This window comes from Echinops telfairi, unplaced genomic scaffold, assembly GCF_000313985.2.
Source record: "Echinops telfairi isolate 266 unplaced genomic scaffold, ASM31398v2 ScPeMD7_41;HRSCAF=154, whole genome shotgun sequence".
Lineage (NCBI taxonomy): Eukaryota > Metazoa > Chordata > Mammalia > Afrosoricida > Tenrecidae > Echinops > Echinops telfairi.
Genome location: NW_022103939.1, coordinates 3,147,461 through 3,163,407, shown reverse-complemented (window position 1 = coordinate 3,163,407; position 15,947 = coordinate 3,147,461). Strand labels below are relative to the sequence as shown.

Here is a 15,947-nt window from a genome sequence, read left to right as displayed (position 1 = left end):
GAAGCAGGTAACCTAATCTTTCACCTAGAGAACACCTTGTGGATTTGAACCCTTAACTTTTCAGTTACCAAGCCAATGCTTATGTTACAGTGCCACCATGGCCTCAATATTTGTACACAGGGTGTCATTCCCTCTGGGGCAATAGATGCATGCTTGACAGAATACATATTAGAATATATTGACAAGGATTCTGCCTTCTCTTACCATCCCTGCCCCCATGTAAAAATTAAAATGACTCCCCACCTAAGGAAATTCCAATGTAACATGTTATTCTCTACCATTGTATCTTTAGGAAGTGACCCTTCAGCGACCCACAATTGCCTATCCCATGTGCAAGTCACATTGGCTTCATGGCAGATTATAACCACTCCTCTTTCCAACATCGTTACTTTGTCTTAACTGGAATTCCAGGGCTTGAGCAAAAGTATTACTGGATGGCATTCCCATTGGGGGCTGTATATGTCATTGCCTTATTTGGCAATGGCATCATCATCTCTACTATCAAATCGGAATTGTCCTTGCATATCCCTATGTACTATTTCCTGTGTATGCTTGCATTGGCAGACATGGGACTTGCCCTGTGTACTCTGCCCTCGATGCTGGGCATATTCTGGTTTAACTACAAGTTCATTGCCTTTGATGCCTGCCTTGTTCAGATGTACTTCATCCACACCTTCTCAGCCATTGAATCAGGGGTGCTAGTGGCCATGGCCTTCGATAGGGTTGTGGCAATCTGGAACCCTCTTAGGTACAGCACCATCCTAACCAATAGGGTGGTATGCAAAGTTGGGGCTGTCATCTTGACGAGAGCAGTCTGCGTGGTCTTTCCGGTGCCTTTCCTCATCAAAAGACTCCCTTTCTACCGGTCCAACATCCTCTCCCACTCCTTCTGCCTCCATCAAGATGTCATGCGTCTTGCCTGTGCCAGCACCCGAGTCAACAGTCTCTACGGCCTCATTGCTGTCATCTTCACTAAGGGTTCTGACTCCCTGTCCATCCTTCTCTCCTATGTGTTCATCCTGCGAACAGTCATGGCTATTGCCTCCGGGGAGGGGCGGCTGAAGGCGCTCAACACTTGTGTTTCACACATTTGTGCTGTACTCATCTTCTATGTGCCGCTCATTGGGGTGTCTGTCATTCACCGCTTTGGAAAGCATCTTTCCCCGCTGACTCACGCTCTCATGGCTAATGCCTACCTTCTTGTACCCCCTGTGCTGAACCCCATAGTCTACACTGTGAAGACCAAGGAAATACGAAGAAAGATCATCCAGATATTTGTTCATACCAAGGTGACTGCAGAGGGCTAGGGTCAGCCAGTTTACAAGAAAAACTTATACTGCAAATGCTCACTTATGGCAATCAGAAATAAAAGCTTATTTTATTTTATGTTGATACTTTCTGTGTGGTTTCAATTGGGCAAAGAGGGAGCCCAAGGGTCATGCAGTATACTTTCCCTCTCCCACATAAAACTCCTCTTTGCCTGATATAAAAAGAATGGAATCTGAAATAACTAAATGTGGTATACAATGGTCTCACATTTCTGCCTTGGCAAAGAACAACTAAAGGCAGGGAATATTATTGATTACTGTGTATGGCTGGGTTGACCAGAGAAAAAAATCCAGCGATGAAGAGCTTTATATCAAGGAGTCATTAGATATCAACAAAACACCCCAGCCCAGTCCAACCCAAGTTTATCAATATGGTACTAGTCCATAAGTCCCTCCTCAGACTCATGCACAGTCACAGGCGATGATGCGGAATGCAGGAAGATCACAGGCTGATGGGATAGACAGATGGCAAAGTCCTGTGTATCCAATAGCAGTGGTAACATTGCAGGGTTCTGGTCAGAACCAAGGTTAGGGGTTGAGTCAGAAGGATGTGGAAGGCAGAGAGAAAAGGGGTGGTTCCCTTCCTATGAGAATGCCACTCCCACAAGGGAGGCACCACTAGGCTGGAACCTGATTGACAGATTGAATACTACCTCTACACCTTTATATATCTTCAAGTTGACACTAAATTATGTAACTGCCACAATTATATTGGAATAAATATTTAAATAGAAAATTCATGAGTTCCATATCTCTTCATTTAACCTTATTAAGTTAAAAACCTTCATTTTCTGAAGGGGCATGACTCAAAATGAGAAGAAAGATTTATAAACATACATTAATTGTTAGAATGTGAAATGTATGAAGTATGAATCTAGAAAACTTAGAAATTTCCAACAAGGAAATGAAATAAATAAAAAATATATATCCTAGGCATTAGAGAGTGAAATGAACTGGTATGGTCATTTTTAAATCAGATAACCATATGATTTACTATGCCATGGATTACTCATTCAAGAGAAATGGTGCCACATTCATTGTCAAAAATAGCATTTCAAGATCTAACTTGAAATATAATTCTATCTGTGATAGAAAAATATCTGCAAGCATAAAGGAAACCAATTAATACAAATATCATTCAAATTTATGCACCAGTCACTAATGCTAATAATGGAGAAATGGATGAATTCTAACAACTTTTTAAGTCTGTAACTGATAAAACATCACATCAATATTCATTGATAACAATTGGCAATTAGAATGCAAAGGCTGGAACAAAGAGGAAGGGACAAGAGTTAGAAAATATGATATTGGTAAAAGACCCAAAACTAGATATCATGTTATGAAATTTTACAAGGCCAATGATTTCTTCATTGTAGATACTTTTTTTAACAACATGAATGGTGACCATATACATCTACTTGGCCAGAGGGAATACAAAGGAATCATATTGACCATATCTATGGGAAGAGACGATGGAGAAGTTCTGTACCATCCACCAGAAAGACTTAAGGGCTGACTGTGGGACAGACCATCCATTTCTTATCTGTAAATTGAGGTTGGGATTGAAGAACACTTAAGCAACTCCAAGAGAGTTAAAATATGACCTTGAGCAGATTCCATCTGAATTTAGAGGACATCTCAAGAATAGGCTTGACATATTGAACACTAATGACAGATGATCTGACAAACTGTGGAATAACATCAAGAACATTAGACACGTGGAAAGCAAAAGGTCATTAAAAAGTCAGAAAAGAAAGAAAACAATCAAAGTGGTTATCAGAAGAGACTCCAAATTTGCTTTCAAGCATATAGCAACTAATGTAAATGGAATACATTATGAAGTAAAACACCTGAACAGAAAAAAATTAAAAGGCAGTTTGAAAAACAAAACAACAACAAAATAAAGTAATAAAATAAAAAGTGCAAATATCTAGAGTTAGAAAACCAAATAGGAAGTCTATGTGGATTCCAGCTCTGGCTCTTTTGTACTTATGTACTTGCTCATCAAACCCAGCACTCAATTCCTTGGTTCATTTTCTCCTGTCTTGTTCCATTCTTCTGACATGTTCCCCCCCAGTTATGTCCAATAATCTTAATTATAAATTTATATCGACATATAATTTTATTCTCAAACTGAAAATGAAATGAAACTTTGTCTAGAATCTTTGCATGAAGGACAAACTTAAGAATTAGTCTGTGTTTGTCTCCATGCCTAAGTGCAAGAAGCTTTCTTTTTTGTGCAGGGAAAACTCCCTGTTTTTCATATGTAAAATCAGCAGTTACATATCAGTTCGCTTCTAATTTGATTATCAAATTATGTAGGTTTTTCTGTTTAATGGTCAATATAGTTTTTAACTTTTATGTTGAATTGGACCCTAAATATAACAAGCGATAAATATATGCCAATTTATCATGACAAGTTTTCAAGTCTATGAAATAAAGAAGATATGTACCTAATGGAATTGGTGCCTTTGGATATATTCCCATATGTAGTATTTATACATTTCTTTTAAAATATTTGCTATATGTTCAAGTGGAAAAAAAATAACTCACTGCCATCGAGTCAACTCCCACTCATAGAGACCCTGTCAAGGTTTTCGAAGACTGTTCATCTTCAGAGTAGCAGATAACTTCACCTTTTGTTCTACAGTGGCTGGTGGGTTTGAGCTGCTGACCTTGCAGGTAGTGTGCTGAATTGCTAAATGCAAGAGGTGCAAACCCATCAGGTGCTCAGGAGAAAGATGAGGCGATCTGCTCCTGTAAAAAGTTACAGTCTCAGAAATCCCAGGTGGACTCACAATGAGTCTGAGTCAGCTCAATCACATTAGGTAAAAAAATAATAAACTTGGTAATATTTTCATGGTCCACTTTTTTTCCCATGGTATGTTGTTTTAACATCTGGCTTGTTTCCCATTCTGTTTTCTTCCCCTTAGGAAATATCCTTTCTTCACTCCTACACAGCCCTCATAATTCCACAAAACTGTATCTTACATTGTGAAATATGATTATAGTCCTGTGATGGCCATGAGTGAGATGTCAGAAGCAGAGAAAAGAATCAAGAAATTAATATTTTACTGCATTTGTGTCTATAGGCTTTTTGAATGTTGTATGAGTGGATATTGTAGCTTTAAAGAAAAGAATAGAAGTTGATTCATATGGAATAAACATGAATTGAATTTGGATTGTTTGGTAATTGATGTACATAAAGGTCTTGAGATACATATTTTGCCAAGGCAGTTAAAAATGAAGTATTAGCACTCGAGAGAGAAAGGGGGTTTCCATAGCATGGATGGCATTTTGGAAAAGGATATTTTTCTAACACCGGCAATTTATCCAAGAGAAATTAAGCTCAGAGTATTAGGGGAAAGCATTTGATTTGTTAATTAAAAGAGATCTGAGCTCTTAAAAATGTAGTTCTCTTGTAGTCATGGAGGTCGGGGTCACACTGCAGGGGCTTGAGAATGGATTGCAAACGGAGAAGATAAGATGATATAAAAGTAGATTATTGGTCGGAAGAATTTTTGATCCCATCACCTCCTTTCCACATAAAAAAATACTGTCATTCAAAGGACACAATCAATTTATTCCTTTTGTTACCATAGTATTTGATCATCAATAATATATTCCACAATGATTGGTTTTTACTCTTTTTTTCTACAGTGGTAATTTTTAACTACTGTGGATAATTTATTTGTACAAGGAAAATAGAAAGCAACACCCCTTAATATGCTTATATTTCACATTCTTTCAAAACTGTATGCATACAGGACTGTACTGTACTAATACATTACAAACACACCAGGAAGCATTTTAAAATATGAGATAAAAACATAAGTACATTGGAGGACAGTGGGAGCCCAAAACCCATCCGCAAAGTGTGTAGTCAGAGCGAGCTGCTGGCAGATCCACTCTAGCCAAAGAGCCCTACTAGGAAGCAGGGACTTTGTAACCTTGATTATGCAGGACAGAACTTGATACTTGGCCAGTTGACCTCCCCCATAGACACGTCCTTCAATTGTTGTGGGGGAAAGTATCTCTTAGATGCACCATGACAAAAACCTTTTCCCTGGCTTCTTGAATGTTGATGGGGTCTTCTTGCTTCATGATTACTTGTAGTTTTGCCTTTACACTAATGTGATCTTATCCTTACCACCTTAGCACGATTTGTTTTTCATTGTTTACTGTGGGGTTTCCTAGCTGTGAAGCTCAGGAGGAGGGGATGCACAATGATAACCGATTCAGGGGATGTTAGGGCGTGGGATGGGCGACAGCGAAGGGAAGGGAGTTTGTAAGTAAATAATGAAGGAGGGGGTGGGGGTGGGGGGTAGGGAGTGGGAGTGGGGGAGAGCACTGGGGCTGGTGGTGAGTGAGCAGCGCACTATAGGGGCAAATCAACCGTGAGGGGAGGGAATGCTCTAGCGTGGATGGTGGTGGTGATTGTGCAATTCCCCGTTGATATGTTTGAACAATTGAACTATTGACATGTATGATGTGTAAATTATCTGCCAACAAAATTTTTGGGAAAAAAAGTTCTATTTTTTTATTCTTTGTAGCCAAATTGATTATATTCTGTTTTGCCTGGGGCTCAGTATCTCCATTTAGATAACAGTGTTCTTCTTATCTTCATTGATACAAAATGCCACTTGGGCTGCAAACTGCAAGTCAGCAGTTAGAAACCAGCAACTGCTCATCTGGAGAAAGACCAGCTTTCTACTCCTGTAAATGGTTACAGTTTAAGAAACTCACAGGGGGTGTTCCCCCTTGCCCTATAGGACCTCAATGAGTAATATATTCAGGCATGCACATTTCTATGCTCTACAGACAAAGTTTTAAAGTGATCTCCATTGAATTTCTAAAGTCTCTATGAAGGCTTGCAATTTTACCTTACTCTGCCTAATTTCATTTTGGTGAGCTGACCCTCTCTCTTTAAATTTGCACCATATTGAACACTACCTGAATTGTCATGTATCTCTATCTTAGAATCACTGAGTCCCTCTTCCTGGAATTTACTTTTAAGGCTGGGTAACCTTAAGACACATCGGGTCTGAGACTTTGAATTACTTAAGTCTGAATCTACTGAGTTTTGAAGCTGTACGACTTTAATGAAGTTAGTTGGCCACTCTAAATCTCCCTTCCCTTGGTGTGAAATGTTGACTATATCACTCTGAAAGTTGTTAGGATAATTCACTGGGATAGTATATGAAAGTAGCTGATAATAACAGTATTAATGAAAAAATAATTGGTATTAACAAATGTGATAATTTAGTGGATACCAACTTGCCATAAAATTGTGCTTTTAAGATAAAAATATAACAGAAAATTGGTCCATTTATTCCTGCTCTGAGGGCCCAGCATCATTCTGGTACTTTTTGATGCTCAATAAATATGTATATATTGAGAAATAAATGTCACTCCTTAACGTTATAAATATTAGTGTATAGTGATTAACAAAATTCTCAAAGTAATAAAGGATCCCATGCAAAGACATGTTGCATTCCCCATACTCACCTCCATAAAAATGTACATTGCTTTCTAAACCTCTCCCCTGCTCTGAAAATTTCATTTGTCCATATGAAAAGCTCAGCTTAATTTTCACTAGGTGAAGTTTTATTGACTCTTCTAGTGCACAATGAAATAAACTTCAATCATTCTGGATCTAATAGATACAGAGAACCTGTCATTCTACCTTGTATATGATATAAAATTGGAACTATTACAATCAGTAAGGAAGTGATATCATTTAAGTAATATATCAATTCTCTGCTTTAATTTGATGAAATGCTTCCTTCACTCAATAACTTCCTAAACATAAAGATACACTTCATTTGATCCTGTAACAGTTTTCCTTGTGTTAGTTTAAGAAAATTCTAAGAAGCACCACTGCAGTTATTCATGAGGCAATTACTATTTTATGGGTAAAGGATATATTACTCGATATTTATTAATGCATACTTATAAGTGTTAGAAGAATATATAGATGATAATGTATTACATTATTGTTGTTTAGTTACCATCATGTAGAAGAAATAGTATAATATTAATGAACTCATTAGCATTTTCATATAAACATTCCAAAATAGAGACTATATACAGAACAAGTATGATCTGTATTGATTCCTCACCTTCAAACCTAACGTCCACTCAGCGTCTTACCAACATGTAGAATTTGAGTGCCCTCTAAGGTCTGAAAGGAGCTCTGGAAGAGGAGTGGCTTCTGTGTTGAGCTGCTAACACAAGCTTAAGAGTTTGAAATCACCAGTTTCTCCAAAGGAGAGAGATGAGGATCAGAGCTTGAATAAAGAACTGTACCATCAGAAACACTAGAAGAAAAGTTTACTGTGCAGATAGAGTTGTAATGAGCTGGAATTGATTCAATGGCAGTGAGTTTGGGGTAACTACTGAAAGTAAAAATGTTAAACTTCCATATCAGAGACCAGATCCCATGGTCCAAAGAGTTTCTAAGACAGTTAATCTTTATGGAAGTAGATTTTGATATTTTTTATCCATGGATCAGCTGGTGAGTTCAAACCATTCACATTTTGCTTATCAAAAGAGTACTTTAATTACAGCAATAATAAGGCTCCCTTTAAGTCTCCCAGTTGTTACCTTTCCTTTACTTTATATTTGTATGTAATTTCAGTCCACTAGACTATTCTTTCTCTTCTGGAACATTTAGATGATCTGTCACCATATCTGCTTAGTCTTCACACTATAAACAATGGAGTTCAGTACTGGAGGAGCAACAGGTAGATATAGGCCTGAGTGATATAGGCATGAGTGTGCACACTGTTGGTGACAAATGCTTCCCAAATCTGTGAACTCTGGTGACACCAATGAGGGGAACATAGAAGAGAAGCACAGTACAAATGTGAGAGAGGCAGGTGTTGAGGGCTTTGAGCCTTTCAGCTCTGGAAGCAATGCCCAGCACAGTCTTCAGGATGAGCACATAGGAAAGGAGAATGAGAAGGACAAGATCACAATGATGAGGCCATAAAGGCTGTGACTTGGGTGCTGGCACAGGCTAGTCTCATGGCATCTAGGTGAAGACAGTAAGAATGAGACAGCACATTGGAGCGACAGAATGGTAGCCGCTTTATAAGGAAGGGCACAGGGAAGACCACACAAATGGCGTGAGTGAGGACAGCTATTCCAGTCTTGCCAATGACTCCATGGGTGAGGATGGAAGCATAGCGCAGTGGGTCTCGGATGGCTACCAATCTGTCGAAGGCCATGGACATGAGTACTCCTGACTCTACCACTCTAAGTCCATGGATGAAGAACATCTGTGTGATGCATGCATCGAAGTCAATCTCAGGAGCATTAAAACAGAAGATGCTGAGCATAGTGGGCAGTGTAGACATGGAGAGACTCAGATCAGTCAGCGCCAGGATGGAGAGGAAGTAGTACATGGGTTCATGGAGCCTCTGATCCACCTTGACAACAGCCAGGATAGTGCCATTTCCCAGGAGAGTTAGTGTTTAGAGAAATCTTGGAGGGAAAGCCATCCATGGGTTTGTGTCTTGTATCCCTGGCATACCTGTCAAAATGAAGCTATGTGGTTGGTATATGGTAATTAAAATCCTTCCTGGTGTGCTCACAGTTGGGTGAGGTGGGACTGCCACTTAACTCACAGCTCCTAAATTGAAAATACATTCTTATATAAAGCAGGCAAATTTCAATAAATACATGCTTGAACAGCAGAGAGGAAATTTATATTTAAAAGAATCTAGGTGTGTTTTATACCACTTTGTTTTTTGCTACCTAGGCAATGACATACAATTATCTTTGAACCCTAAGGAAATATATATATTTACATATATATATGTAAAAGTAGACATAAGAACAGATATCATGTGTGTTAGTCTGGGTAGACTACAAAAGCACATCCAGGGAGATACTCATATATGTCAGAAAAAAAACTTTCTATCAAAGAGTAATTATATATGAGGAAAACATCCCAGTCCAGTCCAGATCAAGTCCATATGTCTGATATTAGCCTATATGTCAGATATCATTCTTTAAATTCCTCTTCAGACTCATGAAACACATGCAATGATGCTGAGTGCAGGAAGATCACAGGCCAGTAGGTGGAAAGTCTTGTGGATCCAGTGGCACTGGAATCATCTAAGCACTGGTGTGATTTTCCATTTGGCTCCTCCCGCTCCAAGGCTCTGGCTGCCATCAGCATAGCTCCATGTGTCTTGTCAACAGGAGTGTCTTGCCGAGAGAGTCTCTGTATCTGGCCTCCAGTAAGCTATTTATCTTCTTGGCACCTCCAAATGAGGTCATCAAGCTACAACTTGATTGACAGGCTAACTTCTACCCCTTTGCAAGTTGACATCAGATTATATAACAATCACATCACATAATCAAATAATAGAGAATTTGGGACTCCATTTATTTAATAATGGAATGGAACATTACTCAAATTAATGGAAATAAGGCCTTTCGCTAATATGTAAAAAAACACAAACATATCAATATTACCATAAAAACACACCCACACATGCACTCTCCCTCACACACACTCCTACATATAAGTTACTGACAAAAGAAGTCCATACACACTTGTATGTATACATTGATAAATATTCCCATATGTATAGACATTTTTCCCATTTTTATTTGCAATTGCCAATATTTCAAATACACATATTAGTACCTAAAGTTGTTCAAATTTGCATCTCATTTTCAGAGTCAAATAATTTAAAAATTTCCATAAACTTATTTTAAAATACCTGAGAGATGAGCCTAGAAAGTATTGGCCTGGAAACAACCATATATAAGAAATGAGGTGGCAATATAGATTTAGAATTTTTATTATGCGGGATGAAAAGTCAGAAACCCTCATTAAATGTTTTTCTTCATCAAACATGTAACCAATTGCCAAATTCACCTGAAAAATATATTTTCTTTTCTTCCACACCTATAATCAATAAGTAATGTTTTATTCCTTCCAGATTGAGCTGTTATGATACCTTCCTAACTGAGTTTTATCATTCCACTAGTGAACCCCTCTTAGTGCATTATAAAATTTTCATTTAAAGTAAAAAAATTTAAGTAGAAACTATATCATAAGTTACAGTTCTTTTAAAGGTTTCTGTTGTACTTAAACAGAATTACAATTTTTTATTTTGGCTATTAAGGCTATTAACCTCTCTGTGCTAATCAATGCATATCACTCATTTTGTCTAATCTCTTAAATTCAGCTACATCTGTAAATTTATATCTCCTGGACCTCACGAAGAAATTAGTCCTATTGGACTTCCTTATATAGAATTTCCGTATACATTTTTTCTACTGTCTTACACACTATCTACTCCTTGTATTGTTTCTCTTTTTCTAACTAAAGCCTATTTATCCTTCCAAGTAAACCTGCCACACGTCTTTAATAGCTATGTCTTCCTGATATATTGTTTTTCATCTTAGAAAGGGGTGGAAATAATTGAATATCATACAAGTATTTACTTAATGCTTATCTAGCCTATTAAAAGTTAAACTCCTTGATGGAAAGGCACACCTATCCTACTAACTCACAAATCACACACCAGGCATATATTGGGTTTCACATATGTGTTAACGGAGTTCTGGTAGTGTAGTGGTGATCTATTGAACTGAAAACTCTAAGGTTAGTAGTTCAACCCTGGTAGCCTTTTTGAGGGAGAAAGATGAGGTTGATCATTCCTGTAAAGATTTAAAGCCTTATAAACCCAAAGTGGCCATTTTATTCTCTTTTACTGGGTCACTATGAGTTAGATTTGATTTGATGGCAGTGAACTCTATGTGTTGAATGAACAATTAAACAATAAATAAATAAATATTGATAATTCAATACTTGTTTTGCAGAAATCTTGCCAACCCTTAAATTGCACTCTGTACCCTGGATGCAGGGTGAAAATTATGAGCCAATGGAAAAATCCTTCTCTTTTTCTAAAATGTCCCAGGATAAAAAAAAAAAAAAAAAGGAAGTCATTGAGAAGCACCAGGCATCTTTTTTCCCATCTAGGTGCTTGTCAGAAAGAATAACAATAAGAAGGACTTCCGGGAAGATAGCAACTGAGTCACACATACCAGCGGGACTATGCAGAAATCAGCCCAGGAGAGTTACTAAGAGGGAAATTCAACACTGCTGGATCACAGGAGAAGCATCATAAAGATATGTAGGCACCGACCCACAAGGTTTTGAGGGACTGGGTCCTTTTGGCTTACCACAGTGGAGGCCAGCTAGGGCTTGATTTTAGCCCTGCCACTGTCTTCTCTGGAGCCGGGACCATTTGGAGCTGGTACAGGGGCCTTTTCTAAACACAGACACAGCTTGCTGCCACCTTGGGGCAGGGATTAAACCCTTGCAGTCCCACAGGGAAGGATTGGGGTTCAGCTATATTTTTACATTTGTTTCCCTCTCTTCTCTCTATCCCCCCACAGCCTCAGCAGGCTTAGTTATTTTTTGTTTTCCTCTGTCTCTTCCCTGTTCTCTCTCACACCACTGCTGATCTCCACACCACTCCCCTTAGCCTAGGGCATTTACACCTGCCCTCCACCCAGTTAGGTGAGCAACCCCCTGTGAAGCTTGCCTGAGGCTGGGGAAAACCCTGCCAACCTCCACCAGGGGATACTCCACCTGACATCTTACTGGGGAATTCCTCCTTGTGTGGCTGGGGAAGCTCCTATATTTCCTCTGTTGTCCCACGTGACTGAGGGAACTTCCTCCCACCTACCTTAATGCCTCCTACGGCCCAAGACAGCTCAGCCAAAATTCTCCAACATTCCAAGCTCTTGCAGGAACCTCTGCCCAGCCACCAAAATGAGCTACCTGGCCAAGGAAATTCCACCCACTATTCCTGGTGTTCTAAACCAAAGCAGGCAACCCACCAGCCTTCTTGGGTCTTCCCAGAGAATGAAGCCACAGAAGGATAAAGTGGTAGGCTAATTCCATAGTGAAATTAGCTGTAGGTAGTTTGAAGAAGCATTCCTACAAGTCTCGCAGAGAGAGCCAGTGGTCTTCGACTCCCTGGAAAATGGCACCTGGCTCCTCCAAAAGAACACAATGCAAAGAGCCATCAGCCCCAACGAGCTCAATGAAATAGCAGGAGAAACAAAAGGCAATGGCAGAAGATGTCTTGGATATAATGACATGCATAGAAGAAGCAGAAGTTGAGCTGCCACAGAAATAAATTTTCAGAATTCTGCTTGAAGTCATACAGGATATGAGGGAAACAATAAAGAAAAAGGATGAAATGATAGAGGAGATAAAGTCCATACACCAAAGGGAAATACAAGAGCTGAGGGGTGAGATGAAAAAAACAAACAAACAGTAGTAGATTCACTGACCTCGAAAATTGACTGGGGGAAGCGGAGACCTGAATGATTGACTTGGAGAACAGTCAAGCAAACTTTAACAAACGTGAACAAAAATTTAATAAGATCATCAGAGAAGCTGAAGAAAACCTAAGAGCTATGTCTGATGCTGTGAAGAGGAACGACATTAGACTTATTGGATTACCGGAAGAAGACACAACAAAGAAGTTATCTGCAACAATAGTGAGAGAATACTAATCTCGGATAAAATTGACCTCAATATGCAAACCATAAAAATAGATAAGGAGGGAGACTACATAATGCTCAAGGGAACAGACAAAGAACCACTAAGCATTGTAAACATATATTTCCCAAATGAGAGACCCACGGAATCCGTCAACCAAACACTCCAAAAACTGAAAAAAGAAATCAGAGCCTCAACAATTATAGTGGGTGACTTCTATACACTGCTCTCTGAAAAAGATACATCACAGAGAAAGAAACTCAACAAGGAGCCTAGAGATCTAAACACTTCAATTAGGCAATTTGACCTGACAGATATTTACAGAGCTTTTCATCCAAATACAAAAAAATTCACATTCTTTTCAATGCTGCATGGCACACATTTCAAAGACAGACCACATGCTAGGGCATAAGGCGAATCTACACAAATTTAAGCATATTGATATCTTATAGATGTCTCTCTCTGACCACTGTGCAATAAGGCTGGAAATCAACAAAAGGAAGATGAAGAAAACAAGAGCAAACAATTGGAGGATGAATAACTCTGTATTTCAAAAGGAGTGCATACTGGCACAGATTAGATGAAATTAGGAAATTTCTAGGAAACAACTAAATGAACAAAAGATCTATATGAGGAAAACTACAGAACACTATTACAAGAAACCAGGAGTGACCTCAACAAATGGAAGAATATCCCATGCTCGTGGATTGGAAGATTCAATGTAGTGAAGATGTCAGTTCTGCCTAAGGTATTATATAAGTTTAATGCAATCCCTATGCAATTACCCTCAGGTTTCTTCAAAGAATTGGAAAAACTGATTACCAACTTCATGTGGAGAGGTAATCAGTTTTTCCAATTGCTTGCTTTTCAACCCAGTGCATCAAGATGTGAAGGTAACATTCTGGCGTGGAGTAGGGAACCACTAGGTGTCCAACTACCTGGACACCTGCCCCTTGCCCAAGAATAATTTATTTCAGAAAACAGCATTGAAGCTATATCTCAGGGAGAGAGACATGTCTGATCAGAACACAGGGGAGCAAGTGAAGGGGGAGGAAGAGGGAGTGGAGCACATCCTGGTCCACCAAGCCTTGAGAATGATATTCCTGCTCAAAGCAGCCAATCCACAGAGAAGACCACATGGCCAGCCCCACTATGAGACACGACATCCCTCGCTGACTCATAGCCTTACAGGGGACAACACTGGAGACCCAGTGTGGGAGTTCCGCCTGATCTGATCCTACCACAGGAAAGGAAAACAATAAGGGCATGGAACAGAATAGCAAGGGGAACAGAGCACCGAAGTCTCAAGGGAATACCAAAAATAGACTTTGGGTCCAGGGTTTGGCGCCCCATCAGACTTGACCAGAAAAGACTCCTGAAGGCCAACAAACAGTCCTTGAACTAACTATAAACTTTTGTTGTTCTTGTGTTTTGTTTTGTTTATTGTCATTGGGATGTTGTTGTTTTATTTTGTTGCTTGGTTTTGCTCTGTCTTGTTTTTGTCCATGTTATTATCTCCGCAGGTCTGTCTAAATAAGATAGGCTGGATGAACAATCTGGAGGAGAAAACAACAGGACCGACAGTTCTGAGGGGACATAGGAGAGAGGGAAATGGGGGGAAAGGAAGTGGTGTTAACCAACCCAGGCAAAAGGGAACAAAAATGATCCAAATCAATGGTGAGATGGGTGTACGAAGCCTGGTAAGGCGTGACCAAGGGTAATGTAATTGAGAGGAATTATTGAAACCCAAATGAAGGCTGAACATGATAGTGGGACAAGAAGAAAGTAAAAGGAGATAGAGGAAAGAGCTAGGAGGCAAAGGGCATTTATAGAGGTCTAAATAAAGGCATGTACATATATAAATATATTTATATATGAGGATGGGGAAATAGATCTATGTGCATATATGTATAGGTTTAGTATTAAGGCAGTAGATGGACATTGGGCCTCCACTCAAGTATTCTCTCAATGCGAGAATACTTGGTTTTATTAAACTGGCATTTCTTGATACTCACCTTCCTGTCACAATCGCTGAAGACAAAGTGGTGCATAAGCAAATGTGGTGCTTTCACCAAATGCATTGCCCTCCGAAAAAGTAACTTTTATCTTCCTGATAACGGAATAAAGTTTCAGCAATGTGAGCCCATGTTACAGATACATGTTCATTTCACTGTGTAAGTTTGGGGCTGATAGTGCTTGTTTTAAACTTTGAGTCTATGTTGGTCAAATAAGTATGATGCTTTATGAATGAATTGGAAATCACTTTTATTTGGCTCTTTATTTTGACAGTGGTTTGATTCCCCGCCCCACCCCCCACCCTCCCCTTGAGTAACCACTAAACGTGTGCAGTGGCTTAGCTGAGGTCTGTGTGACTGTGCAGGCGCCGGGGTGGGCACAGCCTAAGTGATCAAAACCCAAGACTGAAGTATAAGCAAGTGCAAGTTCATGCTGCCTCCAGATAAGCATAGTTTTGTTCTTGATAACCACGTGACATCAGCATGCCTCTGGTTCATAGAGGGTCTCACTGAATTCCGTGGGGCAGAACACCAGAATGACTCACTCTCATTTCCATCTCAGATCTTTCTTTCTGTAATGTTCTTGGTCCTATTGAAACATTTCAGTATCAAAAAAAAAAAAAAAAAGTACTGCTATGTTAATACCCAAGAGAAAAGCCATCATCGTGTGTATGCTGGTCGTGGTGACCAACGAGGTACAGTTTTTAAAATAAAAATAAATGATCATGCCCCCCTCCAAAATAAGCAACTGTGGTGAAGAAAGCTGATGGTTCCTGAATATCAAAAGATATAGCATCTGGAGTCTTAAAGACTTGAAGGTAAACAAGCGGCCATCTAGCGCAGAAGCAACAAAGCCCACATGGAAGTAGCATACCAGCCTGTGCGATCACAAGGTGTTTAAGGGATCAGGTATCAGAAATCTAAGAACAAAAAATCATATCATTGTGAATGAGGGGGAGTGTGGATTGGATACCCAAAGCCCATCTGCAGGCAATTGAACATCCCTTACAGAATGGTCGTGGGGAGGAGATGAGCCAATCAGGGGGCACTGTAGCAACA

At 39.4% G+C, this 15,947-nt stretch overlaps 1 protein-coding gene and 1 pseudogene across 1 annotated transcript; one reads left to right on the top strand and one right to left on the bottom strand.

Moving 5' to 3' along the window:
• The first annotated feature begins 350 nt into the window (after positions 1–350).
• Positions 351–1,307, top strand: LOC101643054 (olfactory receptor 51H1-like). Its single transcript, XM_004717476.1, has one exon. It carries the CDS (start codon positions 351–353, stop codon positions 1,305–1,307), a length of 957 nt encoding a protein of 318 aa, XP_004717533.1.
• A 6,708-nt stretch (positions 1,308–8,015) lies between these two features.
• The window catches only part of LOC101662537, a 9,077-nt pseudogene continuing 1,145 nt past the window's right edge, over positions 8,016–15,947 (bottom strand).